Genomic DNA, 26,934 nt, shown 5'->3' with positions numbered 1-26,934 from the left:
ATGGCCGCTGAGCCTGCGCGTCCGGAGCCTGTGCTCTGCAACGGGAGAGGCCACAGCAGTGAGAGGCCCGCGTACCGCAAAAAAAAAAAAAAGAATCCTCCTGCCAAGGCAGGGGACACAGGTTCAAGCCCTGATCTGGGAAGATCCCACATGCCGCGGTACAATTAAGCCCGTGTGCCACAACTACTGAGCCTGTGCTCTAGAGCCCGTGCTCCGCAACAAGAGAAGCCACCGCAATGAGGAGTCCGCGCACCGCAACGAAGAGTAGCCCCTGCCCCCCCGCTCGCCTCAACTAGAGAAAACCCGCGTGCACGGCACAGCCAAAAATAAATAAATAAATTTATAAAAACAAACGAACAAACAAAAAACAATGCATAGACACATCTGACATCAGCAGTGGCCTTTCAAAGATGGGCATGTGGAGTGAAAGGCATGATGGGAACGTGTTATTACTGACATTACTTATGACTGCCCGTGCATGGCAATGTTAACACGCAGACAGATACTTGGTCTCTTTTATTGTGTTTTTAAATTCTCAGCAGACAGTGCACCCTGCTATTGCCTGCACTCAGGGTAGACCGCACCCCCCTGCACCCCCAGCCATTGGTATATCACTGCCTTTCAGTCATTCACATCTTTAGCAAGAATTACTTTAATCTGCCTCTTGGAATAATAGCTACCAATCGCTGAGCTCAACTCCATGACAGGTGCTGTGCTAAGCATTTTACGTACAGCACTGTAATTTTAGTCTTTACAACAGCCCTAGGTAGAGGGTGCTTTATCTTCATTTTATCATTGAGTTATGGAGCCTCAGAAAGTTCCCCTCCACTGCCCAAGGTCACACAGCAGCTCCACAGCAGACAGGAACATGAACCCTAAATTCAAAGACTCAACTGAAACCAAAATTCTCTGAAGGGATGATATTTAGGGAGGAAGTGAAGCATGGCACACGATCGGGGAAAAGAAGATTCTAGCGAGGATTGCTGGTAAAATACTCTCCAAAAAACAAACATACAAGTAAGCCCTGATTTATAGCCTTAGCCAATCTCCCTGGTGTAAGTACTTCCACCAGGGCAGGTTTCACTGCATACAGGCACGGCTGGGAAGAGATGGGTATAACTGGCTCTCACGGTAACAGCTGGCTCCATGTGTACCTGGGTGCAGCCGTGGGGCCTTTGGACCATTAGAGTGTTATGCAGGGGCTGGAACTGGGGCCAAGGAGAAGAGCCTCAGGAGGTGACAGGGTTGCAGAAAAAGAGGCAGGAGGGTGCGGGGACCTCACTTCCACCCCTACTTCATAGCAGCAATAGGTGCTGCCACCTAAACGGCAGTGCTTCAGGTCACCAATGTCCAGGTCATACGTGGGGCTCTGGTTTCTTTTATTTATTTATTTATATTTTTGGCTGCATTGGGTCTTCGTTGCTGTGCGCAGGCTTTCTCTAGTTGTGGTGAGCGGGGGCTACTCTTTGTTGCGGTGCACGGGCTCCTCATTACGGTGGGTTCTAGGTTCATGGGCACAGTAGTTGTGGCTCGTGGGCTCAGTAGTTGTGGACCATGGGCTCAGTAGTTGTGGCTCACGGGCTCAGTAGTTGTGGCTCGCGGGCTCTAGAGCGCAGGATTCAGTAGTTGTGGCTTGCGGGCTCTAGAGTGCAGGCTTCAGTTATAAATTCTAGTTATGTTAATGTTGTGGCCCATGGGCTTAGTTGCTCCACGGCATGTGGGATCTTCCCGGACCAGGGTGCGAACCCATGTCCCCTGCATTGGCAGGCAGATTCTTAACCACTGCGCCACCAGCGAAGCCCAGGGGCTCTGGTCTGAATGTTTGTGTCCTCGTACAATTCATATGCTGAATTCCTAATGCCCATGTGATGGTATCAGGAGGCGGGGCTTTGGGGAGGTGATGAGGTCATGAGTGCGCAGCCCCCATGAATGGGATCCGTGCTCTGGTACATGAGACCCCAGAGAGATTCCTTGCCCCTCTGCCGTGTGGTTAGAGCAAAAAGGACAGCCGCCTATGAGGAAGCAGGCCCTCAGCAGGTACCAAATCTGCACCTTGATCCCAGCCTTCCCAGCCTCCAGAATTGAGAGAAATGAATTTCTGTTGATTATAAGCCACTTAATTTATGGCATTTTGTTGTAGAAATTCAAATGGACTAAGATGCAAGGGCTCTGCCCCTCAAATCTGTTACACTCAGGGCAGCCAGAGGGGCCCCTACCACCCCAGCCGAGGACCCTCCCTGCTTCTATGCTGCCCTACAGGAAGACTCCACCCCCTTCCCTGGCCATCAGGGCCCTGGATCGTGCTCCAGCTCTCTGCCTAGGGCTCCTTTTGCTCCTTCCGGCCCCCACACCACCCTGTGCCACCCCTGCCACAGGCCTCTGTAAGGAGTCAGCTTTCTGTGCCCTGACTCCACCCCAGAAGGTTGTCACTATCTGCCGGGAAAGCCTTCCCTGAGTTCCTGCCGAGGTCAATTCCTCCTGGGAGCTTCTTGCACAGTACCAAGGGCGCAGGGGTCTTCTTTAGATATTTTTTTGGACAGAGAAGGTCCTTCTGGAGAAAGGAGATCTTTGGCCTAGAATCTAAAGGATGAGAAGCAACTGGCTATGTGAAGATCTCAATAAATGCTCGCTTTATGAAGGGACATTGGAAATCACCCAAGACAGAACCACCATCCAGGAATCCTCTGTGAGAGTGAGTTCTCTTCATAACCAAAACGTGGCCCACACCTGTGCACAGCAGGTGCTTAATAAGTGTTTGAGGAAATGAAATTAGCAAACAGACCTAACTGCCCACTGTAGAAACAAGGCTGTGGCCCAGCACTGGCTTATCCAGGGTCCTGCCAATTTCATAAGGGTCTTTTCACTTCTTCTAAAGGCTGGTCCTGCCCAACTTTTTATTATGAACTATTTCCACCATATAGAAAATGTGAGAGAATATCACAATAAAGGGGCAGAAGAGAAAAAGAAGGCAAAGCTAAGGCAGTCAAGGGTGAGGCCAAGGGCACGGCCAAAAACATGGCCAGGGCGTGGTCATTTTTTGAGATTCAGCAGAGGGAGGATGCCACTGAAAACGTGGGGATCTAGAAGTGATTTTCCTGAGTCTGCGGGGTAGCGCAGGAGTTGGTGAGAATTCCTGGGTGGGGAACAGGGGAGTTTAGGCTGTTCTGCAAACTTTGGGCCTGCTTGTGAGAGCTGGCGATTGTGTGTACTTGTGAGTGAGTGTGTGTATGTGGTATGACTACATGTGTGACAGTGCATATGTGTATAATAGTGTGTATGATAGTGTATACGTGTGAGTCCAGGTGTGTGCATCGTGTGTGATAGCGTGTGCATTGTGAGTGTGTGATAGCGTGTGCATCGTGTGTGATAGCGTGTGCATTGTGAGTGTGTGATAGCGTGTACATGGGTGCACGTGTGAGTCTGAGTGAGTCTGAGTGTGTGTCTGGATGCAGAGTAGGGGCGCTGAGCCATAGGGCCGTTCTAAGGTATCTGGGTCCCAGCAAGGAAAGGATTTGAGACAGAAGCCTGGATATTTGCCAAAGCATCCAGGGCTTTCTCTGAAGACGCGTGCCTGAGACCGTTCCATGCGTATGGCTGATGCCTCACCCACCGCAGGAACCCAGGCCACCAGTGTCTTGGGAGATGCTGGGCTCCAGAGGCAGAAACCAACACAGAACAAGATGCAAAAAAATGAGAACGGTTGCATTGTTGTGGCAGTACAGAATTTTAAAAATTATTATCCCTGATGTTTGGCTAAATGTTGTTGCTAGAACACTGCTGTCTTTCAACAAGTTTTCCAAGTATTACCAGGAACCTGTAATTACCTATGGCTTCTCTCAGGCAGACCCTCCACGCCTGGAGGTGTGACCTCCTCATGGAACAGCAATTATTTTTAGCCTGCAACGGGTTAACCACAAAACTGGGTGTGCGTTAGAAATGGCGAAAGTTAGTGGAGAGAAGTGCAAGAATCAGAATAGAAGAGCTTGCTCCTGCCGAGTCCTCTTCCTCTTTCTTTGTCCTTAGGAAGCGTGCTGCTTCAGGAGCCCCCGCTGAAGGTGAAAGTGGGAAGAAGCCAGTCTGTAAAGATCTGGAATCGTGGGCTCAGGTGGCGGCTGTGCCACCAGCCCCCGCAGAAGAGTTAAGTCGCCCTGCAGCCGGGGGCGGGGGAGCCTCGTAAGAAGCCTTCCTCTGAAAAGGAGAACCAGCTCCTCATGTTGGGAAAAGCCATTGCAGTCTCTTGTCACCTGGCATCTTTAGCATCAGTACAACCAAATTTTACCTATTAGGGAGGATTTTTTTAAAATTCAGGGATTTGCAAGAATGCACACAGATCGGGGCGCGTGCGCACACAACACGCACACAAATACACACAAACTAAAAAACCAGGTGGGATGGGGCCCCGATATTCCTATGAACAAGAGTTTCAAAGCTGGACGAACGTCAGCTGGCGGAGCATTTTTGTCAGGGAACCCACCCCCTGCACATGCTGTGCCCCTCTCAAGTTACTTACTAGGTTGGCATTTAAAGGAGACCAGGAGGTATTTACTGCTTCCTGGACAAAGGTCAGGTCCAAAAACACGGCTATTGACCAGGAGGTGGCAGGTCCGCTGGTTCTGGCATTCGTCCAGCACCTTCTAAAATGAGGGGGTAGAAAAGGGATAGGCTTGAGAACCACACACAGTGTCTGCGAGACTCCACACCTGGGCTGCTCTGGGCTCTCAGGAGGAAGGGCACCTGCCTGCCTGGCCTGGGGCTCACGTTTTAAAACCTTCTCGCTGGTGCCAGCTGTGTCTAAGATGGAAGCACCCACACGCGGCTGACCAGGTCGGCTGCCTGTCTCCCCATGTCTCCCCCCAAACGAAACCTGCTCCAAGAGCGCCAGGCCTCCCTCAGAAAACCAGCCTCCTACTTGGCTCACCTGGCACCACTGCTGACAGTTTTGGCAAGAGTGCTGCATCACGGAGGCTCCCAGGGACGCGAGCAAGATCAGGGTACCGCGGAGTGTGGACTGGAGGGGACTCGGAGGCCCCCTTCTGGGAGGGATCCCTGGTTTTAAAGCTGACAGAGGGCTATGGGGCGTGGGAATCGTAATCACAGCTCCTCATCCTTAGAAACACCTGACGCTGGCCACAGGGGAGCTCAGCATTTGGGGGACGCCTTGGAGACCCCAACCCAAACACAGGCCAACAAATGAAAATTAAAAAGCTGATTCCCACCCTCGCTAACCTCAAGGACGTGGGACCCACTTTTCCTGGTGGAGCAATTTTCTGGGTGGCATATGCAGGCTTTCTGTTGAGCATTTGGCTTAAAATTTTTCATTCATAAAAATAAAAAAAGCTTTCCTTCGGGCTTCCTTGGTGGCTCAGTGGTTGGGAGTCTGCCTGCCAATGCAGGGGACACGGGTTCGAGCCCTGGTCTGGGAAGATCCCATGTGCCGCAGAGCAACTGGGCCCGTGCACCACAACTGCTGAGCCTGCGCTCTGGAGCCCGCGAGCCACAGCTACTGAGCCCGCGTGCCACAATTACTGAAGCCGCGCGCCTGGAGCCTGCGCTCCGCAATAAGAGAGGCCACTGCAATGAGGGGCTCGCGCACCGCAACCAAGAGTGGCCCCTGCTCGCCACAACTGGAGAGGGCCTGCGCACAGCAACGAAGACACAACGCAGCCAAAAATAAAAATAAATAAATTTATTAAAAAAAAAAAAAAAAAAAAAGCTTTCCTTCAAATCTCTCCCGACCTTTTCCAGGCAGATCACACCTTTGTGAGTGAGTCTGCTCTGTGGAAGCTCGGGGAACGCCCAATACTGGGCCGCAGATGGGCCAGCGCCGCGCTGCTGCCCTTCCAGCTCCCAAACGGATCAGGCCCTGCCGACGACAAACACAGAGGTCCTCCACACCAAGTACAGTAAAAATGTTCCCAAGAATCTACTTATTACTGTTGGACCGAATTTAGTGCAGATTCACGAGCCTGTCTGAGTCGCCATGTTCTCATAGTGGCTCATGGAATATCTCCGTGAAGGATGCCGGCCCTACCAGGTATCCCCCGTCACCTCAGGGGCCCCGTGGATGTGCATAAAATCAGGAAAAATGCCCAGGGAAACCCCAAGGACCCCCCAGATGATAGTGCATATTCTATGGCTGAGGGTATCGTGAAATAACTCAGCCCTTGGATGGCTCTTCGTGTTACAGCCATGGAATGGGACCCAAGGGCAGAGCTCTTTCCAAACTGTATTACAGCCAGAAATTGCAGAGAAGGGACTTCCTATAGCCATTTAGTCGTGGGCTAGATCAGGTGAGGTGCTCCTGTGTGGACATCAACCTGTTCTCTCCTACGTTAAGCAACTGCCCCCTGAGCAAGCACCTTGCCTCAGCTCCCAAACACAGGTTAAAAGACAAAGTAAAGGATCTCCTAGCACGCGGGGATGTTTCTGGCAAACAAACCCTCTGCACAACATCAGAATTGTGTTCACAAATTCTGACTTGTCTGCCCGGTTATGGCAACATCCTCTTCCCTCGGGGATGCCTGGCACCCGTGTTGGAGGATGAGGTACCCATGTTTTGGAACCGCAGGATGCCAGGAGTTCATACTTTCACAAAGCAGGCACTGCCGCCCTGGTGGCACTGGCCATGTTCTTTTTATGCCCCTAGGAGGGCAGCAGGAAGCCTGGGTACCAGGGATAGGTGGGCAAGGGTGCTGGGGGGAGGAAAGGGAACATTCTCAAGGTACAGGGAAGGATTGGGGGTAGGGTGGGGCACACAAGGAAAGTAACTGCTTGTCTCCAGAAGACACATGTTGTCTCTCCTCAGGGTGTGGAAACCAGGGGATTCATTCAAACACATTCTTCTGGCTCCTCAGTTGGTGTCTTTACCAATCACATGACCACCCAGGTACTACAATGCTTAGCTTGGAAGCAATAAATAGTAGACAAAATAGAAAAATCCTTACATGATCATTTTATGTTTGCTTCTCCTCTTCCGGCCTTAGGGAGAGCTGCACAGCATTAGAGCTAATTCCATTTCTCCTCAGTCCTCCTAGGAAATTTACCATTACCCACATTTCCCACAACTGACATAATCAAGATGACATCTAATTTGCCACCTATCTGCTCTATAACCACCGTGACTTCAATGGATTCATAGGGAACTTTGGAGGCATTAAAAAAATCCAAGGCCAAATGACTCCATAATCTTAGCTAACTAGTTATAAATGTTGAGGGGCCTGGGAGAGCAGAATAGAGGTTGTTTGGATAATTGAAAGCCAGAATAGTCTAAAATCATCATTGTTATATTATTTTTGACCTCCCCGTAGACCACGTATTTCCCCAATGCCAACTGAAAAAAGAATGAGTCAGCCACCCCCCACCCCTAATTCCTGGTACTATCAAGGACGAACCAGCAGAAACTGCCCAAAATAGCTCCAAACGAGAATAACATGATTATCTACAACTGGAGAAGCAAACCATAAAAAAAAAAAAAAAAAAAAAAAAGATAATTAGTGATATCCCCCTTCCTTGAGTGCATTCTCTAAGAATTTGATCATGACTTCTGATGTCTGCCTTGTGGTTTCCACTAAAGAATGCACGGCCTTTCCTCTCTCCCGGGGTACTGATGGGCAACGTGGGCCTGGAGGTTAAAGCCCAACTTGATGATACTTTACTTTTTTGCAGGGAGGAGTGTGCCTATGAATAAAGTCATTCTGCAAGTGTATTAAGGGAGCTCTCCAATAAGCAGGAATTCTCTTTAGACTTGTTTGGTAAAGAATCCTTTTGAGAAGCAAAGAATAGCTCGCCTGCAAAATTCGTGATTTGTCTACATTGAGATTTTCATGGAGCGGGTTTGCTTTGAGTACACTATAGAATCACAAGTATAGATACAGAGAGAGGGACAGACAGGGAGAGAGAGAGAAACCCACTTTGTCATCTTAAACCATCTATGAAAGGCAATACCTGCAGTGTGGTGGGCGCCACACAGGTTAAGCTGTCTTCTCGCTGAGAGGCAGGCGGCTGCGCGCTACACGTTTGGTAATCTTGCCCATAAAATGCCGATTGGACACTTATCGTCGAATGCCGAGGGCACTGCAGATCCAGATGGTCCCCATCACAGGCATAGGCGGTGTGGTTTTGTAGGAGTTTGGTTAGGTAACCTGGAAAATATGCAGCCGGGTTACAAGAGGCCCAGGAGCTCACCACTCCTTCATGGATTTTGGAGCAGGAGGACCTCGGCTCCCCGGAGGGAGGAGCTGGTCAGTGAGGAAGGTGTGGGCGCGGCCTCCTCAGCTGCTCCCTGGACAGGACACCAGACAGGCCCGGAGCTGGAACGGAGGGAGCGGATGCTCGTTTTTCCGGTTGGGCTGGAAACCTTGGTCTGGAATGGCCCGTTGCAAGCCTCCAAGGGCTCCTTCCCTCCAGGAAGCACGAAAGGACAGGCCAGGAGCCAAGAAGTCCCGAAGCATCTCTATAAAGCAGGAAAAAAATGCGAGCGGGTGTCCCTTGGGCATGTAGATGCCTGTCCTGGGGGAAACTCGGGTTCTCTGATCTCCCACCAGCTGGGCCAGGCCTTCCTGGGGCGAGAGGATGCCGTTTTATTTTAGGAAACCACTCCGGGGCCTGCCTCAGTCCTGGAGAAGAAAGCAAGGCAGGCCCCCTGCATGGGATAAGGGCCTTCTTGGAAGGGAAGGGAAGGGGAGGATGGTAGGGCTCTGTTACAGGTCGAATAGTGTCCCATCCCCCCAAATTCATGTTCACCCGGAACCTCAGAATGTGACCTTATTTGGACATAGGGTTGTTGCAGACATAATTAGTTAAGATGAGGTCAGGGGCTTCCCTGGTGGCGCAGTGGTTGCGCGTCCGCCTGCCGATGCAGGGGAACCGGGTTCGCGCCCCGGTCTGGGAGGATCCCACATGCCGCGGAGCGGCTGGGCCCGTGAGCCATGGCCGCTGAGCCTGCGCGTCCGGAGCCTGTGCTCCGCAACGGGAGAGGCCGCGACAGAGGGAGGCCCGCATACCACAAAAAAAAAAAAAAAAAAAAAAAAAAGATGAGGTCAGACTGGAGTGAGAAAGGCCCTTAATCCTGTATGACCCGTGTCCTGATGAGAAGAGAAGAGGCACAGAGGGAGACAGCCATGGAAAGCCCAGAGTGATGCTTCTAGAGGCCAAGAACACCAAGGATTGTCGGGGAGCCACCAGGAGCTGGGAGAGGCGAGGAAAGACTTCCTTAGACACTTCAGAGAAGCACGGCCCTCCGGACACCTTGATCTCAGACTTCTGGCCTCTGGAACCCTGAGAGAATGTATCCCTGTTGTTTTCAGTCACTCAAGTTAGTGGTCATTTGTTACAGCAGCCCCGGCAAACTCATACAGGCTCCCGATCCCTGTGTCTCCAGCTTGCTGGCTGAGCCGAGCAGGGCCTCGGGCTCGGAGGAGCGCTGGCGGCCTGGATGTTTTCGCAGAAAGGAGGATGGAAGGTTCATCTGAAACACAGATTCCTTTCCTCCTTCTCACACCTCACGAGGTCAATCGCAAGGCGGCTGGGAGGGGAGCCAGGGACTTTCTGGTGAGGTGTGTGGGAGACGGTCTGGCAGCCTTCGGCCCCTGAGGGGGAGGAGGGAGAGTGGAGGAAGGCAGCCTTAGAGCTCCCCAGTTCCCACACGGCCAGGCCGTGTTCCAGCTAGTCCTGCTTGGGTTTCAAAATCCTCTCCGGGCCGTAATGTTCTGCAAAAGGCACCCAGTCCAGCTCCCTGGGCTTCCCTGACAGTCACAGAAAAGGGACTGAGATGCTCTGCCGTAGGGTGGGCACACCAGCCGATCCACACCTGCCCACCTGAAGATGAAGACCGGGCGCCCTTGACAGCACACTGCATCCAGACTGTAGGGCTTTCACTGCAACTCCTTTGTTTTCTTCCCACCCATGACAATCATCATAAGAAAGGCCAAGACATCTTTGCTTAGAGAAGCAAAGTCTAGCTTGAGCAGCAAAACTGCCATCAGGCAGCAGGCATGTGAGTCAAGGTCCTGCTTGGTGAAATGCTGTCACTCATAAGGTCACTCAAACCCCTCAGGGCACCAAGAGGGGCCAGGAAGAGGCCCCTTGGTGGTCCTAGGGCACCAGGTCAGTGTCATCCCATAGGATACACAGGTGAGCCCTGATTAAGCCATGATTTGATTTGTACAAGATCATCTGTGGGATCTCAGCATCCTGTTATGAGCCACACCAGGGAACTCACAGTGGCCCTGAGGCTGCCCCCAGGCCAGCACCCACCCTGAGGCTTCCCAGACTGGTACCCCCATGCTTTAGCTTTGTCATTAAAACTTTCTTGTCCATCACCCATCATTCATGGAGATGATCAGCTGACTGAAATGTTAAATTAATTCTGGGAGCATGACTTCAGCTTCATGTTTATGGTTTGTTCAAAAGGCCATGTGTTACTCTGGCTAAATGAAGGTGATGATAAGGCCTTGGGGCAGGTGGAGCCACAAGACGGAAGGGGCCTGGGTCCTGGATCCATGGAGGGAATTGCTGCCTGCTCCACAGATTGTCACATGAGTGAGAAAGAAACTTCTGCTGTGCTCGGGCCATCATCTTTCTTCACCCTATTTGTCATGTACTCTGTACCCAGTAAACAAACTTGATCTCCATGGCACCATTTACATCAAAACACAACACGATGCAGCACTGTGGCCCGAGCCCCCCTGCATACCGTATTCATATGCTGAGTGATATTCTGGAGGCAGAAGCTCAATGCACAGAATTGACTAACTCGAGGTCTTTTAGGCCCTTCTGCACTTTGAGGGGGGAGGGGAGCCTCCTTCCCGGTACATCAGTCCTAACACTAATACAAGTTCAAAGAAGATACTTCAGCAGTAAAACTTGCTCTAGACTCGGTCCAATTCCTTCTTCGAAAACCTATGCCTAGGTCCAACAATGGAATATTATTCAGCACTAAATGAAATGAGCTATGAAGCCACAAAAGACACAGAGGAAACAAACGCATATGACTAAGTGAAACAAGCCAATTTGAAAGGGCTCCATACTATGTGATTCCAACTATATGGCATTCAGGAAAAGGCGAAACTATGGAGACAGCGAAAACATTAGTGGTTGCCAGAGGTTTGGGGGGAGAGAGGGATGGATACGTGGAACACAGGGAACTTTTAGGGCAATGAAACCATTCTGTCTGATACTATACTGGGGGATACATATCATTATATATTTGTCAAAACCCAAAGAATGTATAACATCAAGAGTGGGACCCTAGTGTAAACTATGGACTCTGGGTGATAATCAGGTGTCAACTTAGGTTCACTGATTGTAACAGATGCACTGCTGGTGTGAGATGCTGATAGCAGGGAAGGCTGTGTGTGCAGTGGGGGGACAGGGATATACGGGAAATCTCTGAACTTTCTGCTCAATTTTGCTGTAAACCTACAACTTCTCAGAAAGAAAGTCTATTTAAAAGGGCAAAAATTTAAAAACCACCCATGCCTCCCCAGGATAGCGCGACCTTTGGGAAAAGAGGGGTTAGGTGACAGGGAGGGGACGTGACAGGGAGTGCGTGTGTGCTGGCAAAGCTTTGTTTCTTGACCTGAAGGGTGGATACGTGTTTTACTTTGTGAAAGTTCACCCAGCTACGCACTTAGGATCTGTGTACTTTTTCGTTGGTAGATAAATGTTTGTTTAAAAAACCTTTACCTGCAGTTTTGTGGCCAATACTTTACACTAATAAAGAAAGTCTAGATACTGGGGAGCCTGTGGCTGATTTATAGGGCATGGAGAGCCACGGAACCCCGTTTTCTGCAGCTGACCCCATCCCATCCACTCGAGGTCCTCCTCCATAGTGACAGCAGGAAACCCTCATGAGGACAAGCCATTGGCCCGCCCACCTTATGGCCCCCATAGGTGCCTTCCATGCCCCATTCTGATTGGCCATGTCAGAAGCTGCTAAGAGGTCCAAAGAAGGACAATTAGAACTACCCACTGCTTTCAGCAACATGGAGGGCATCAAGGACCATTTGGAGAGGCATTTGGGATGGTGAGTGGGGAACAGAAGCCTGTTTAGAGAAGGTTGAAAGTGAGTGGAAGTTAAGGAAATCTAAGATGGTTCACCTGGTAGACAGAATAATGCCCTCCCGCAAATGTCCACAGGGACCAGTCCCCAGAACCTATAAATATGTTGCTTTAGGTTATAAAAGGGACTTTGCAGTTTTAATTCAGTTAAAGATCTTGAGATGGCAAGATGATCCTGGCTGATCTGGGAGGGACCAGTCTAATTCCAAGGGTCCTTATACGAGGGAGGCCAGAAGGTCAAAGTCAGAAGACGGAGGTGTGTCAACAGAACCAGAGGTTGGAATGGGGCAGCCAAGAGAGCCAAAAAATGTAGGTGGTTTCTAGAAACTAGAAAAGACAAGGAAACAGATTGTGCCCTGAGGCCTCCAGAAGGAATGCAGGCCTGCCAACACCTTGATTTTAGACTTCTGACCTCCAGAACTGTAAGAGAATAAGCCTGTGCTGGGTAATCATTTGTTAAAGCAGCCATAGGAAGCTAAGAGTTTATACAGATGACCCTTACAACAACTTGGTGAAGATAAGGAGGGAAATAAGGCTATAGTCATAAGAACTGATGTCCAGGGAGAGATTTTTAAATAATTATGATTGTTTTAAAGTTGGGAGAGGTCTATGCAGGTTTGTATGTATGTGTAAAAATATATGTACATATGAGTCAGAGGTCATATGTAAATTATACTCCTTACTGTAGATTAAGGTTCAAAAAATTGGAAAGCGGGTGCTAGCAAGAGAGAGCTTGAAATGATGGACTGTGGGCTCCAAGCTAAATACAGGGAAGGAGATGATCACGGGAGAGGCCCAAGGGAACAGAGAGGTCCTGCTGAGATCCAGCAAGGTCAGAGTGGAGGCAAGCACACCAGCAAGCTGGAGAGGGAGGAGCTCGTGCCCAAAATCTGTTTGAACAGATTTCAAGAACGAGCAGCTGCAGGTGATGAAGCGGCCACGGAAGTGGCCATGAAAGGGTGTGCAAGAGGTCAGCGGAGGAGAAGGTTCTTGGAAATGAGGATGCCAGGAGCTGGAAAGATGCCCTCTGGATCAGGCATCTCCCAAGATGAAGGTAGGAACTGGGGTGGGGCAAGAGCCTTCAGCCAAGGTTGACCTTGAACAAAGGGCAGATGACAGATGACCCGCTCCCTGTCCAAAGCCCCTTCCAGCGTGCTCCCCGGCTTCCCCAAGAGCACGTGCACTCTTTCCAAGGTGCTGTGTAGAGTCAACACGTTACTTAGTGTCTTAGCCCATTCAGGCTGCTCTAACAAAGCACCCCAGACGGGTGGCTTATAAACAATGGAAATTCGTTTCTCACAGTGCTGGGGGCTGGAAGTCCAAGATCAAGGCACCAGCATGGTCACGTTCTGGTGAGAGCCACCTTCCTGCTTTATAGATGACCTCTTCTCACTGTGTCCTCATATGGTGGAAGGGGCACGGGAACTCTGTCGGGTCTCTTTTGTAAGAGATTAATGGGATTCGTGACTCCCATTCAGGAAGGCTCAACCCTCATGACTTAAGCACCTGCCAAAGGCCCTACCTCTTCCCTTTGGGAGTTAGGATTTCAATACATAAATTTAGTTGTACAGATACATTCAGACCACAGCACTTAGCTCCCCCACACCTTGGTTTCTTGGCTGGTTCAAATGGGATCTTTTTTTTTTTTTTTTTTTAATCAACATACGGCCAATTGCATGTCATGTATGCCCTCACCAACTTTCAAATGGGATTCTTTTTAAAGATGTAGCTTTTTGTTATCAGTTCTCTCTGGATCAAATGCCCCATGGCGCTGGATCAGTCAAAAATGCTTTATGTGTTCATACTCTCTGCCAGCGTTTTCACAGCCTAACTGTAGATTTGGCGGCAGATGTTTACTACCCTGAAAGAAGGCAGAGGTACACACTCTGTTAAGAAATCACTGCTGAGAATCTGGCATGGTCTGTAAATGCTCCGTTGATCCTTGTTTAAACTGGAGGAGAGGGAGGGTGTGGATGCTTCATCAGCTGCGCACAGCCCGGAGGCCTTGGAACAGCTTCTGTTTAACTCCAGGATACTCTCTTCCCTGGTGAACCCTCCGCTGTGTATCAGCAGAAACTCCTGCAGCCACCACCATGGCTCAGACCTTCCTCAAAGGCACATCCCGAGAGGCTTGGGTTGGGCAAATCTCAGAGTAATTTAGATAAAGGCTTTTATGTTTCCCTGTTTCTAAAGGTAGGTGAAAAGTTCATGGGAAATGAACCCCTAAGAGGGGCAGAAGCTCTTCTCTGTCTTCAGAGAGATATTCTTGGGATCATAACCCCCATCGCATTTACAAGGAAAACCCATTTATACACAAATAATCCAGGGACCACTGAAGGACCAGAACGGAAATGACTGATTTTCAAAGAATGGGGATGGAAGAAGCCAAAGAGTTCTATGGGAGGAACAGGTATTGGGTGGGGGAAAAGGAAGGGTCTATCCGAAATAAGCCTGGAATGTACGGGTTCAACCAAGGCAAACAGTTCTTGCCCTGCAGGACTCCACAGAGCCACAGAGAAGCCACTGTGCACTGGGGCGTGAGGAGGGACACAGGAGGTAGCATCTCTCGCACATATTTGACCAGACCCCCCCGTTTTTTTTTGCATGAAGTATCTGAGGGTTACCGTTAAGCACATCATTCTGAAGGGAACGTTCACTGAGTCTGTAAAACACGGTCAGTGCTAAGAGCTGCTTCTAACTTGGATGGTTTCAGAAGGCATTTCAGAACCCCATACTGCTGAGGAATCCTCATCCTGAAACAGGGGGACGGACGGGGAGGAACTGGGGGGGGGCAGAGGATGAAAAGCCCTGAGACCAGGGTTCAACCTGGGATTACAGCATGTGACTGTGACCATCACCTCTCAGAACTGTTGTCCTCATGTTTTACAGTGAGGATCAAATGACACAATGGGCAGAAGAGCATCTTCTATCAACCATAAACCATCGCACAACACTAAGGTATTGCTATTATATGGTAAATCTTGAAGGACATGAACTTACTCATTGATGCAATGCAAATCACACCCCCAGTCGCCCCTCTCTGCTCTGACCACCAACGGTTAGACGGTCAACTCAGAGCCAAGCACACAGCCCAGCAGCTGCCGTCACGGCCCAGAAATGTCACTGCTGAGCTTGGAGGGAAAAGAAAATCTTCCTCCCTTCCTTTCTCCCTCCCTCCCTCTCCCTCCTTCCCTTCCTTCCCTTCTCTCTTTCATTCTCTCTCTCTCCCTCTCTCCAGTTTTTAAATCAATAAGGTTTAAAAACTACTAAGATTTAGAAGATGCCAAACGGGCTGCAAATTCTCGCTCTTTCTTTTCTGAAGCCAGAAGCCGTCCACAAAAGTCCAAGTTTCCCAAGGGCTGAGGTTGCGGGAGTCACCCCGAGTGCAGGACGTAGGTACCTCAGTCCCCGGAGTCACCCCGAGTGCAAGATGTAAGTACCTCAGTCCCCGAGTCACCCCGAGTGCAGGATGTAAGTACCTCAGTGCCCGAGTCACCCCGAGTGCAGGATGTAAGTACCTCAGTGCCCGGAGTCACCCCGAGTGCAGGATGTAAGTACCTCAGTCCCTGAGTCACCCCGAGTGCGGGATGTCAGTACCTCAGTCCCCGAGTCACCCCGAGTGCAGGATGTAAGTATCTCAGTCCCCGGTCCCACATCCATGTGCGCCAGGCCCCTATCACCAGGGGCCAATTTCACAACCTTTCTTCTGGGAAGAGAATGGAATTCAATTGTGCTGTTCTTGCTACCCCACACCTCCATTTTCTTAAAATAAAGCAGCACCCTCCAGTCCGTTAATGCTTTAGATAAGAGACCACACCCTTTTATTCACAAATACTCAAAGGTGTTTCTACATGTTTGAAGTTCTTTTCCAGAAAAGGGTATTTTTTCTTTTGTGTTTGTGTGTTTAGAAAACTGGCTAAAGCGCGAGGAGGGGCAGCCCACACGGCTTTAGAGCAATGAGTCAGTGAGTCTAAGGATGCAGGAAAGGCCCTACAATGGATAAAGGGCTCATGATTGGCAACCACACACCCAAGAGCATTAAGATCAAAAAGTCTATTTAGACTTTAAGTCTCTTCTCTAGTCCCAGGTTTGGCATGAAAAAGTTGACTCTGGAGGTTAATTATGAGAAGAACTAGAGCCATCGGACTGTTTCTTAGGTGTCTGGCGAGGGGGAAATCATGATTACAGGATGACCAAGGTACCTGGGCTGCTCTTAAATGATGCATTCAGATCCTGGTCCCAAAACAAACCAGCCGAGGACAGAGGTAAAGTAAGAGTTCGATGGGGCAGAGACAATACATTTCTTCCTGAGTCCATGGAGGAGCAGGTTTTCCAGGCCTCCTGACAATATAATGGACCAGTGGAAAGTTCTGGCCAATGGAAAAAGGGCAGAAGTGATGCTTGCCTCTTGCAGGTCTGGCCCTTGAGACCCTGTGTGACTCTCTACTCCCTCTGTCTCCCCATCTGCTGTCACATGTGGAACAGAGAAGGGACAAGGACAGATTCTGAGCACCCAGGACATGGGGGAGGCACAAGACAGAAGGAACCTGGGTCCCTGAATGACCTCACGGAGCACAGCCTCGTTATCCCAGAGAGATTTGGGAGTTGTTGGTTTCAGCAGCTAGCATACCCTGACTAATACTCTAGCATTCTGTCGATGGGTACTTGTGTTAAGTAGGAAGCTGGTAGGTCTTTGAGGAGTACCAAAAACTTTCACCAAACGCATCTCACTGATTCATGATGGTGTTGTTGACACCATTTCACATGACCTTCAATCCTCATTGGGATAGTCATTTCTTCGAGCTGAGACCTTGCTGCCATTGAATTACTAAGGAGATAAAAATAATTAGAGGTCTCATTACTTAGCCTACTAGTCACCACTCTTCACAATGCCACTGACTTTTTAAAACTTTAAAAAACTGCATTAGCAAAAGAGGAAAGCACAGACTAAGTGGGCTTTTATGGAATGCTGACAGGTAGGCAAGTTTCCATGTCCTGACGAGTGTGGGAAGGGGATGGGCCTGGGCAGACTGGTGTGGTGCCCCAGAGAGTGCTGGCCCAGGATAAAAGTGCCAACGCACAGATGTGGAGGCCACAGGTTATGATGCAGGGAATGCAGGCTTTGAAACCCCTCAGATCAGATGCTTTTCAGGCACGTTAAATAGAACCCCTTTAGATCTCAGTTTTCTCATCTGTAATATCGGAGACATACCTACTTTACAGAGCTGTTGTGCAGGCCGTAAAAAATAGCGTAAGTAGAGCAGCTTACACAATGGCTGGGCATGTCAGTTTCATTCCTTAAGGACTGCCTGAGTGTACTAGGAGGAAAAGAGATTGGGAGTCCAAGCTCTATGGAAAAGGGAGCCCCAAAACAAGCAAGGACAAGCAGCCCCAAATCCACTGCTTCCTAGCTTAGCCTTGGTTTGGATTCAGGATTAAGACATCTGGTAAAACAGTAGATGATATTTGCTTTCACATTCTATAAAAATGCCCCAAGGACAGGCTCATATGCATGATGGGGATTATACCATTAATCATTTGTCCCCAGGTTTGAGGGTGCCATGGAAGCATTTTTTACAGAAATGAGCACAACACTCCCCAAAAAGAACCAGCTGAGTGCAAATTTGGAAAAGTTTGCTGGCTTCTGATACATTGCTTTTGAACCTACAAATTCCAAAAATCCAGTTTCTGACCCCCTTTTCTCAACAAACTCAAACTATTCTCTGTGACAATAAAGCTGCTTGATTTTCTTAAAGCAAAATAAAAATACTATTTCTAAAGGCGCAAAACCTGCAAAATTTTCCATGCCTGCCATTGTTTCAAGAGCATTGAAAGGAACCCCAAAGTGTATGTAATTAAAATACTTTCAAATTTCTGATCAACAATAATGGAAAAAATAACCCTGGAAGTTGGCTGCTAACATTTGACAAGAAAAGTGACAGCCGCCCGGCTCTTCTCTGTGACTTTTCTGCCTAAGGAACGAACATTTTTTCATCTTTCATGCGTGCCTCATGGCACCCAGGTCCCATTTTTCCACTTCCCCCGGGCTTTGAATTCTTGTATTTAACTCTGGTTTCTGATAATCACTTAGTCAATGATCTCTTATCTTGTTAGTTTTTCTCCCAACATCTCCTTCTTTTCCCTTTCCGCACACTGACCCTCTGATTCACCAAACTCCATACTTTCCCCTATATATTCATATATATTAAGTGGATTTTTCTGTGTGGATGACCAGGTCTGTATTTATATGTATGGATCAGATCCATGTGCCTGTCTAAGCATTTGTTTACACATGTCAATCCATTATTTGGCTTTCGACTCATTCAAACAAAAAAATCTGAAGTCTTTATGAGATCAAGCCCCCTTCTACTACCTACCTGACCTCATCCTTATAACTCTCCTCCTCAGCTCCAGCCACAGTGATCTTGTTTCTCAAAAATGCCACACAGGGACTTCCCTGGTGGCGCAGTGGTTAAGAATCCGCCTGCCAATGCAGGGGAAACGGGTTCGAGCCCTGGTCCGGGAAGATCCCACATGCCGCGGAGCAACTAAGCCCGTGTGCCACAACTACTGCACCTGCGCTCTAGAGCCCGCGAGCCACAACTACTGAGCCTGTGTGCCACAACTACTGAACCCCGCATGCTTAGACCCATGCTCCGCAACAAGAGAAGCCACCACAATGAGAAGGCTGCGGACAGCAACGAAGAGTAGCCCCCGCTAGCTGCAACTAGAGAAAGCCCGCGCACAGCAACAAAGACCCAATGATGAAGACCCAATGCAGCCAAAAATAAATAAATAAATAAATTCAAACAAAAAAAGCCACACATACTCCCACCTCAGGACCTTTGCTTTGGCTGTTCTGTTCACCAGAAAGCTTCTTCCTTCGAGTGTCTACTTTCTCCCTCCTTCCCTTGATCCTGACCTTTGTTCAAATGTAACCTTATCAGACAGGCTTTCTCCCTAGCTGCTCTGAAAAACATGCACTTCCTGCCCCACTACCCCCGATTCTGCTGTATTTCACTACATGGAGACACTGTCAGTTTCTCCTCTTCTGAGTATAAGCAGGGATGTTGTTTTATTTATTGCTCTATCCCCAGAACCTAGAAAGAGTCTGACATATAGTAGGAAGGCAATGAATAGTTTTTAAATGAGTAAGACTGGCGGAGCAAGAGCAGACTAGAAGTGAACGGGTGAGTAGTAGATTCTGATGAACCCTCATAGCACCAACATCACCCCGTACTTATAGATCTTGCTAGGTAATTGTACTGTCAATTTTTTCTTTTTATAAATTTATTTATTTATTTTTTTATTTTTGGCTGTGTTGGGTCTTCATTGCTGTGCGTGGGCTTTCTCTAGTTGCAGCAAGTGGGGGCCTCTCCCGTTACGGAGCACAGGCTCCGGACGCGCAGGCTCAGCGGCCATGGCTCACGGGCCCAGCTGCTCCGCGGCATGTGGGATCTTCCCGGACCGGGGCACGAACCCGTGTCCCCTGCATCGGCAGGCAGACTCTCAACCACTGCGCCACCAGGGAAGCCTTCTAGTTGCAGCAAGCAGAGGCTACTCTTCGTTGCGGCGCGTGGGCTTCTCATTGCGGTGGCTTCTCTTGCTGCGGAGCACAGGCTCTGGGTGTGAGGGCTTCAGTATCTGTGGCGCACGGGCTCAGTAGTTGCCGCTCGCGGGCTCTAGAGCGCAGGCTCAGTAGTTGTGGCGCACCAGCTTAGTTGCTCCATGGCACGTGGGTTCTTCCTGGACCAGGGCTTGAACCCATGTCCCCTACATTGGCAGGCAGATTCCTAACCACTGCGCCACCAGGGAAGCCCCCTGTACTGTCAGTTTCTTAAACCTATATTCCTAATGCCTCAACATCCCCACAAACAGACTGTGAGCACCCCGCCCAAGCAATCAGTTGCACTGGTGTGATAAGGCTGGTCCCTGCCACGTGCTCCCCTGACTATGACCCAGTGACATCTCAAACACACCAATAAAACCCCTCATGACTTCTGCTACGTACTCCACCCTGACCCCCAGTAAAGGTACTTGCCCATGGTTCCTCTCTCTTTCTCGGCTCCCCACCTGCTTGGCTGAGCTGCTCCCTGGGTGCTTCTCCCATATGGCACCCTGCGTGGTGTGCCACGCCTCCCTCCTATAGCACCTGTGAGTATAATCAATCCTTTAATTTCACGTGCCTCTCTGAGTGTAATTTCCAACATGCTGTGTTGGTGTGATCCTTAAAGAGCCCAAAAGGAGGACTCTCTCCACCATTTACAACACAATAATATAATGTATACATATGTACATACATACATGTATTATATATATGAGCATATGTATATAAACATATACAGAGAGAAAGAGAGAGAGAAAGATATGAATCAATTGATTACAAATTATTCTAAATGAGCTGTGTTGGACTTGAATTACAGCCGTATGATTACGCTCACTATTTTACGTTTGAACAGTGTGGTAGGAGCTCCTTTGTGCCTTTTCAACCAAAGATTTCACAACCTATAAAAATGAACACCTTATTCGGTAATCAGGTACCCACCCCCGAAAGTTATTCAGCCAACACCATCTGGATTAGAGCTGTTTAAAAGTAACTGGATCAATCCCCATTTGCCCGAAGCCTTTACACGGAATACTTTTTCTTTTCTTTGGGATGCAGAGTTACCCCCAACCTACAGAGCCACTTGGTGATTAAGGCAGGATGGAGGTGCATTTGATAACTTAATGCAACTTTTAATCCGCACTTAAAACTCAGATGTGAAATCTACACTTGATCTTTCCTGCTTGGAATTGGCCAAATTAGTGGCTCTATCCCCACGTACAACAAAAGGCTCTCAGAAACACTTAGGGAAGCCGACAAACCAGAGGGCCCAACACAGCCCAACACATGGATGCCGGGACAGAGAGGTGCTGCCTCTCCAAGGAGCCCCTGAAACAGCCTTTCAACTCCAGACTGTAAATTTCCCCGACAACCCACGCTCAGGATGTGTAGGATGATCAAGGTGGCTTGATGTGCTCAAGGTAGAAAGACTTCAGGGCATGCATTTTGAGCTTTATTCAGTTAACTGGAAAATTATATAGTGATTTCACTACTCATAATAATAAAACTTTTCCCTTAAAGATGATGACTGGTGAGCAGCACTGTAAACCTCAGAAAGCTATTTGGAAGGTTAAAATGATTGGATTTAGGGGCAGGGCAGACTTGCTGTACTTCTGACTAAACACGCTTTGTTCCCTAGGCAGTTAACAAAACCAGAGCAGGGAAGTTTCTAAAACTTGCAACACATGTAAATTTCGTATCCAAGAGGCTGTGCTGAACAGGCCGGGTGACCTACTGTATCTGTTACAGCCTCCTCGTGGGTTTAACAGGATTTTGGGCAGGTCATTTCGCTGCCCCCTTCTTTGGTTTCACCTTAGAATTAGGGGAAGTAGCAGCATTTCTTCTTTTGTATTTTGCAGAAACAGGGGAGGCTGGCAAATGTAAAGAAATACGGGCGCCCGCACGGTAATCAGGCCGGCCTGGCCTTAATCATTATATCCATCCTTAATTGAGTCCCTGGCACGCTGGCCCCTGGTGTAAACCTTCTCCAGTGGACTCAGCTTCACTCAGTGGCCCCAGGGACCCACGCTTTCTTCATTCTCGTATGAGCTCTTTATTTACTCTTCTGTATCCTTCCCTGGCTGACACCTGTTACTTCTGACGGCCCTCAGCTTACACTTGCTATTCTGGGTCTGTTGCCTTCTTTTATACACAACTGTTTGGGTGACAGTTGAGCGATTACATCCCGTTATGTCTGCTTTATTCACCACCATGCTGGAGTCTTATTCTACCGATTGGCTTCTGGCCATCTTCTGGACGGCTAAGTAAAGGAAAATCCAACCCTGGTTCATTGGTGTATACAGCTGACCCTCATGATAATTTGCAATGTTTTTTTTGCAAACTCGCCTACTAATATTTATTTGATACCCCCAAAATCAATCCTCCCAGCGCTTTCCTAGCCATTCTTGGGAAAATTTGAGTCAGCCAGTGTGCGTGGTCCCAGCCGAAGTTGAACCAGGTGACGCTCTGCCTTCTGGTTTCAGCTCTCATACGATAAACATGCGTCCTTTTCATAGTCTACCTAGTGCCAGGTTTTTCACATTTTTGTGCTTTGTGATGGTGATTTTGCTGTGTCGAATAGCCCCAAGCACGGTGGTGCAGCACTGTCTCATGTTCTCAAGCGCAAGAAGCTGGGATGGGCCTTACGGAGAAAATACGTGTGTTAGAGGGGCTGTGTCCAGGCACGAATCACAGTGCTGTTGGCCGTGAGTTCAACATTAATGAATCAGCAATGGGTATTAAATAAGGTGTCTTTCATGGAAGCAACCTAAAGGCCCATCAATAGAGGAATGGATAAAGAAGATGTGGTACATACATACAATGGAATATTACTCAGCCATGAAAAAGAACAAAATAATGCCATTTGCAGTAACATGGATGGACCTAGAAATTGTCATACAGAATGAAGTCAGAGAAAGTCAAATATCCTATGATAGGCTTATATGTGTAGTCTAAAAAAAGGGTACAAATGAACTTATCTACAAAACAGAGTCACAGATGTAGAAAACAAACTTATGGTTACCACGGAGTAAGGGAAGGGAGGGATAAATTGGGAGATTGGGATCGACATAGACACACTAATATATATAAAGTAGATATCTAATAAGGACCTACTGTATAGCACAGGGAACTCTTCTCAATCTCTGTAATGGGCTACATGGGAAAAGAAGCTAAAAAGAGTGGATATATGTATATGTATAACTGATTCACTTTGCTGTACACCTGAAACGAATGCAACATTGTAGGTCAACTATACTCCAATAAAAATTTTTATAAAATAAGGTGTCATTAAGCAGAAACATGTATAAAATTAGGTTGTGCATTCTCATAGGAACAATGTCTCAAGATTTGCTAATTCACTGCTATACAGCAGGACTCTATAGAACATACCACCTCGAATAATGAGAACCCAGTGTATCTCTATATTAAGGAGAGAGTGGGATTTACATAGCCACAAAAGCGCTAGCCTTTATAGGTAATTCAAACATGCAGAACTGGGATTGCCTTCAGGACAAGTCTCCATGTGGCAGAACTTGGTCTTTGCTCCAATATATATATATAAGTATTCATTCTTCCTTTTTATAAAATGCTCAACCTTTAATAAAAGCCTGGTCATCTCCTAGTTCATGATGATACTCACGACAGCCCGCTGTGATGTCAGGGAAGTATTCCACTTTCGGCGGCACAGAAGATCTCACGCCCCACTGGTGATGGGGACCGGGGTGGGTCCCTGCTCTGACTCTGGGCCTGGGTCTCTACTCCAGGTTCAAGGGCCCCTCATTACCCCTGCCTGAGTCCAGGAGGCCGAATAAAGGAGGAACTGCTCACCACTTCTCTCTCTACACTACAGTATCTACTCTACTCTACTCTCTACACTACAGTATCATGCTGAGTGATTTTAAATGCTGTGGTAGAGGAGCACAGGGGGTGTCTGGTGGGCAGGAGGCAATAACAAGAGACATCTGACCCACCCGAGAAGGAGGTGAGGAGGGCTTCCAGGTGGGAGGTGATGCCTGAAGAAAGAGCAGGAGGTAACCAGGTGAAAATGAGCGTCAGGCAGCAGGGGCAGATGTGCAAAGGCTCAAAGGGAGCTAGACATTCGGCGTGGCCAGTGTACAGGGTATGAAGTCAGGAGGGAAGGCTGACGAAGTTAGCAAGGTCTCCTACGGAGTTTGCATTTAACCGGAAGTCAGATGGGAGCCACTGCAGGCTCGAAGGCAGGCAAGTGATGCTGGTCAGATTGGCAATTCTGAGAAATCCCGAATCCAGGGGCCTGTGTCAGATGGACTGCAGAGACCTATGAAGAAATTAGGGTGGCTGCAGTCCTCTGGGGGGCTAGGATGAAGGCTTGAGCTAAGACAGTGGCAGGGGGACGGGGAGGGTGGGATGGAGATCAAGAGTCGACCTCGTGGGTCTACGCCCCGCGCTGGTGCACAGAGCCAGCCCCACGCTCAGAAGAGCCCGGCTCTTGGTTTAATGCTCTGCTGTGACCACCTTGAAACTCTTTAATAATTTAATCTCTGAACTTGTGTTTTGTAAACGAAGCCCCATAGGCCAACGGAGCATGTGCTTGGGCAGAGGAGACCCCCATAACCTAGGTTCCCACTGTGGTTTCCCACCACGTTGCCATGCAGTGTCTGACACGCCCCGAGCAGAGAATTCTGGCAGAAGTGCGATCCGACCAGCAAAACAAAGTGAGCACCAGGAAAGCGTGTTACATCTCCAACTGGGTAAGCAGAGATGCTGACAGCACTGAGAGGCCACACTCTCTGTTAGAATAGGAATCTGCTTTGAATGAGGAAGGATGGCAAGGGCATGGTAAGCAATAGGGACAGCCAGGAAACCCACTGGATCTTTCTTTACTTGTGTTTACATTAGCCAGATACGTATGCTGCAGATGATGACATAGAAGGAAAGGGAAAGACGGAGGAACGTTCCACAGCTTCTTTTCCTTTCAGTCATTCCTTACACATCAGTAAGAGACAAGGTAGAGAGCAGTAACAGAATGGGCAGTATATACACGAAATAAGAACGTGTCATTTCTGTAATTCCATATACCCGCTCAACGCTCTTGCATTTGTATTTAAATCTAGCATAGCCTAATATGAAGATGATCAATAAAATCCAGGCTAATAATTTAAAGTGTCCATTTTTTTTCACTTAGAACAACATTGAAGAGCAAATAAAAACCAGTGTGACAAGAAAACTTTGTATTTTAGTGCCTTTAACAGCTCTTTCCCCCTGAGTTTTGAACAAGGGGGGGGTCCCTATTTTCATTTGGCATTTGGGTCCTCCTGGTTATGCAGCTGGGTCCAGATGGAAATGACAGTGATTTAGCCCTAGAATCGGTGGGAATGGGGGATGGGGATGAGGGACACAGGCACAAGGGAGACTTAGGGATGCCTCCCAGGTTTTGAACTGGTGATGCTGCCCTCTTGGGAAATCCAGCATCAAAAGCAGGGCTTGTGACTCTGTTCTGAGCCCCTGTGGGGCGTCCCAGCGGAGTGTCCAGAGTCAGAAGCTCCAGAGAGGGACCTGGGAGGAGGGAAACCAGGAAGCGATCAGCACACAAGTGAAACCTGAGGGAACGGCTAGTGTGAGAAGAGCCGAGGGAAGGGACGCCGGGGAATGCAGACCTTCAAGAGGTAGAACAACAGAGAAGGCCCCTTAGAGGAGACCGAGAGGGAAGGAGGACGGACGGGAGGGAGGAAGAGGCACAGGGTGGCTGTGCAGGAGAGGTGAGAAGTAAGATGACAGCCAGAGGTGGATATTACGGGGTTGAGTAAAGCAGGGTTTTATCAGCTCAAGGGACCTTGAGCAAACCGCCCCACCTCTCTGAGCCTCAGACAGGCATCTGTAAAATGAAGGGAACGATAATAACTCTTATCTCAGGGGACCGTTGTCAAGATTAACTGAGCTATTATATGCATAGTGCTCAGAACTCTGCTGTATTAATTTCCTGTGGCTTCTGTAACAAGGTACCACCAGTTCGGTGGCTTAGAAGAACAGAAGTGTATTGCCTCACAGTTCTGGAGGCCGGAGATCCAAAATCAAGGTGTCGACAGGGCCACACTCCCTCCGAAGGCTCTAGGGAAGGCTGTGTTCCAGGCATCTCCCCTAGCTATGGTAGTTCCTTGACTTGTGGCAGCAGAACTGTACTCTTCACATGACCTTCTCCCTGTGGGTCTCCTGTGTCCAAATCTCCCCCTTTTTTAAGGACACCAGTCATATTGGATTATGGGCCACTGTAATAACCTCATCCTAACTTGATTACTTCTATATAGACATAAGGTCACAGGTAGCAGGTTAAGACTCCAATATCTTTTTTGGGGGAGAACATCCAGAGTCAGCTGTACATAGACATTCCTCTTTATTATTATTATCTCCATTAGTTGTTGTTTGGTTCAGCGGTATGAGGAAGTGACCAAGGGGCAGCGTGAGTCTGGGGAACTTAAATTTGTTGTGGCCAGTATCTCCATGACAATGTGACGTTTCTCCAACAGCCCAGGTGAAGGTAAATATATGAAGTAAGGAGAGGGAACAAAGAAAAGGGAATGAAACATTCTGATAATGAGCCAAAGACAACCATGAGCAGAAATACCGACAGCAGTGCAGGAGGGAAACTGCTTGCTACTCAGGGGCCCTCGGGAGGCCTGGTATACCAGATGGACAGAAATAAACACTATCTCCTGCTCCACCTCAGTCAATACACTGTTCCCTATACGGACACACAAGGAAAACCAAGTTTTGATAATTTATTAAAACAAGTAATAGGCTTCATCTGTGGAATAAGAAGGTCTTTTGAGCCAGAAACAAAATGGATACATTCCATCAGTTGAAGTTCTAGTGCTCTTTGAAGTGGTAAAAACCACATCTGATCCGAAGATATGCAACAGCTAATAAACAGGTTGAGTTACCGGAAGTGTCAAGCTGGTCATGATCTTAACAGGAATTATATCTGGGGCTAAACTGGAAGCTATCGATCCCAAAGGAAAAGACAGATGGAGCTGCGAGGTGCACCAAAGCTTAGAAAGAGTGAGTTGCTCTGATTTAGATGGAGGATTAAAAAGGAACATTTCAGGGCATCCCTGGTGGCGCAGTGGTTGGGAGTCCGCCTGCCGATGCAGGGGACACGGGTTCGTGCCCCGGTCCGGGAAGATCCCACATGCCGCAGAGCGGCTGGGCCCGTGAGCCATGGCCGCTGAGCCTGTGCGTCCGGAGCCTGTGCTCCGCAACGGGAGAGGCCACAACAGTGAGAGGCCCGCGTACCG

The 26,934-nt window shown here is 48.7% G+C and overlaps 1 protein-coding gene across 1 annotated transcript in view; it reads right to left on the bottom strand.

Moving 5' to 3' along the window:
* EVA1C (eva-1 homolog C) overlaps positions 1-26,934 on the bottom strand; it is an 87,750-nt gene that overhangs the window by 43,388 nt on the left and 17,428 nt on the right. The window contains exons 2-3 of the mRNA XM_007100600.4: positions 7,945-8,141; positions 4,511-4,634 (exon numbers count right to left, since the gene is read on the bottom strand). Coding sequence (XP_007100662.1) covers positions 4,511-4,634; positions 7,945-8,141 — 321 coding nt within the window. The remainder of the gene's footprint in view (positions 1-4,510; positions 4,635-7,944; positions 8,142-26,934) is intronic.

The sequence above is a fragment of the Physeter macrocephalus genome, chromosome 8 (assembly GCF_002837175.3).
Source record: "Physeter macrocephalus isolate SW-GA chromosome 8, ASM283717v5, whole genome shotgun sequence".
NCBI classification, from domain to species: Eukaryota; Metazoa; Chordata; class Mammalia; order Artiodactyla; family Physeteridae; genus Physeter; species Physeter macrocephalus.
The sequence above is the reverse complement of the archived record's forward strand: the minus strand, read 5'-3'. Positions and strand labels throughout refer to the sequence as shown.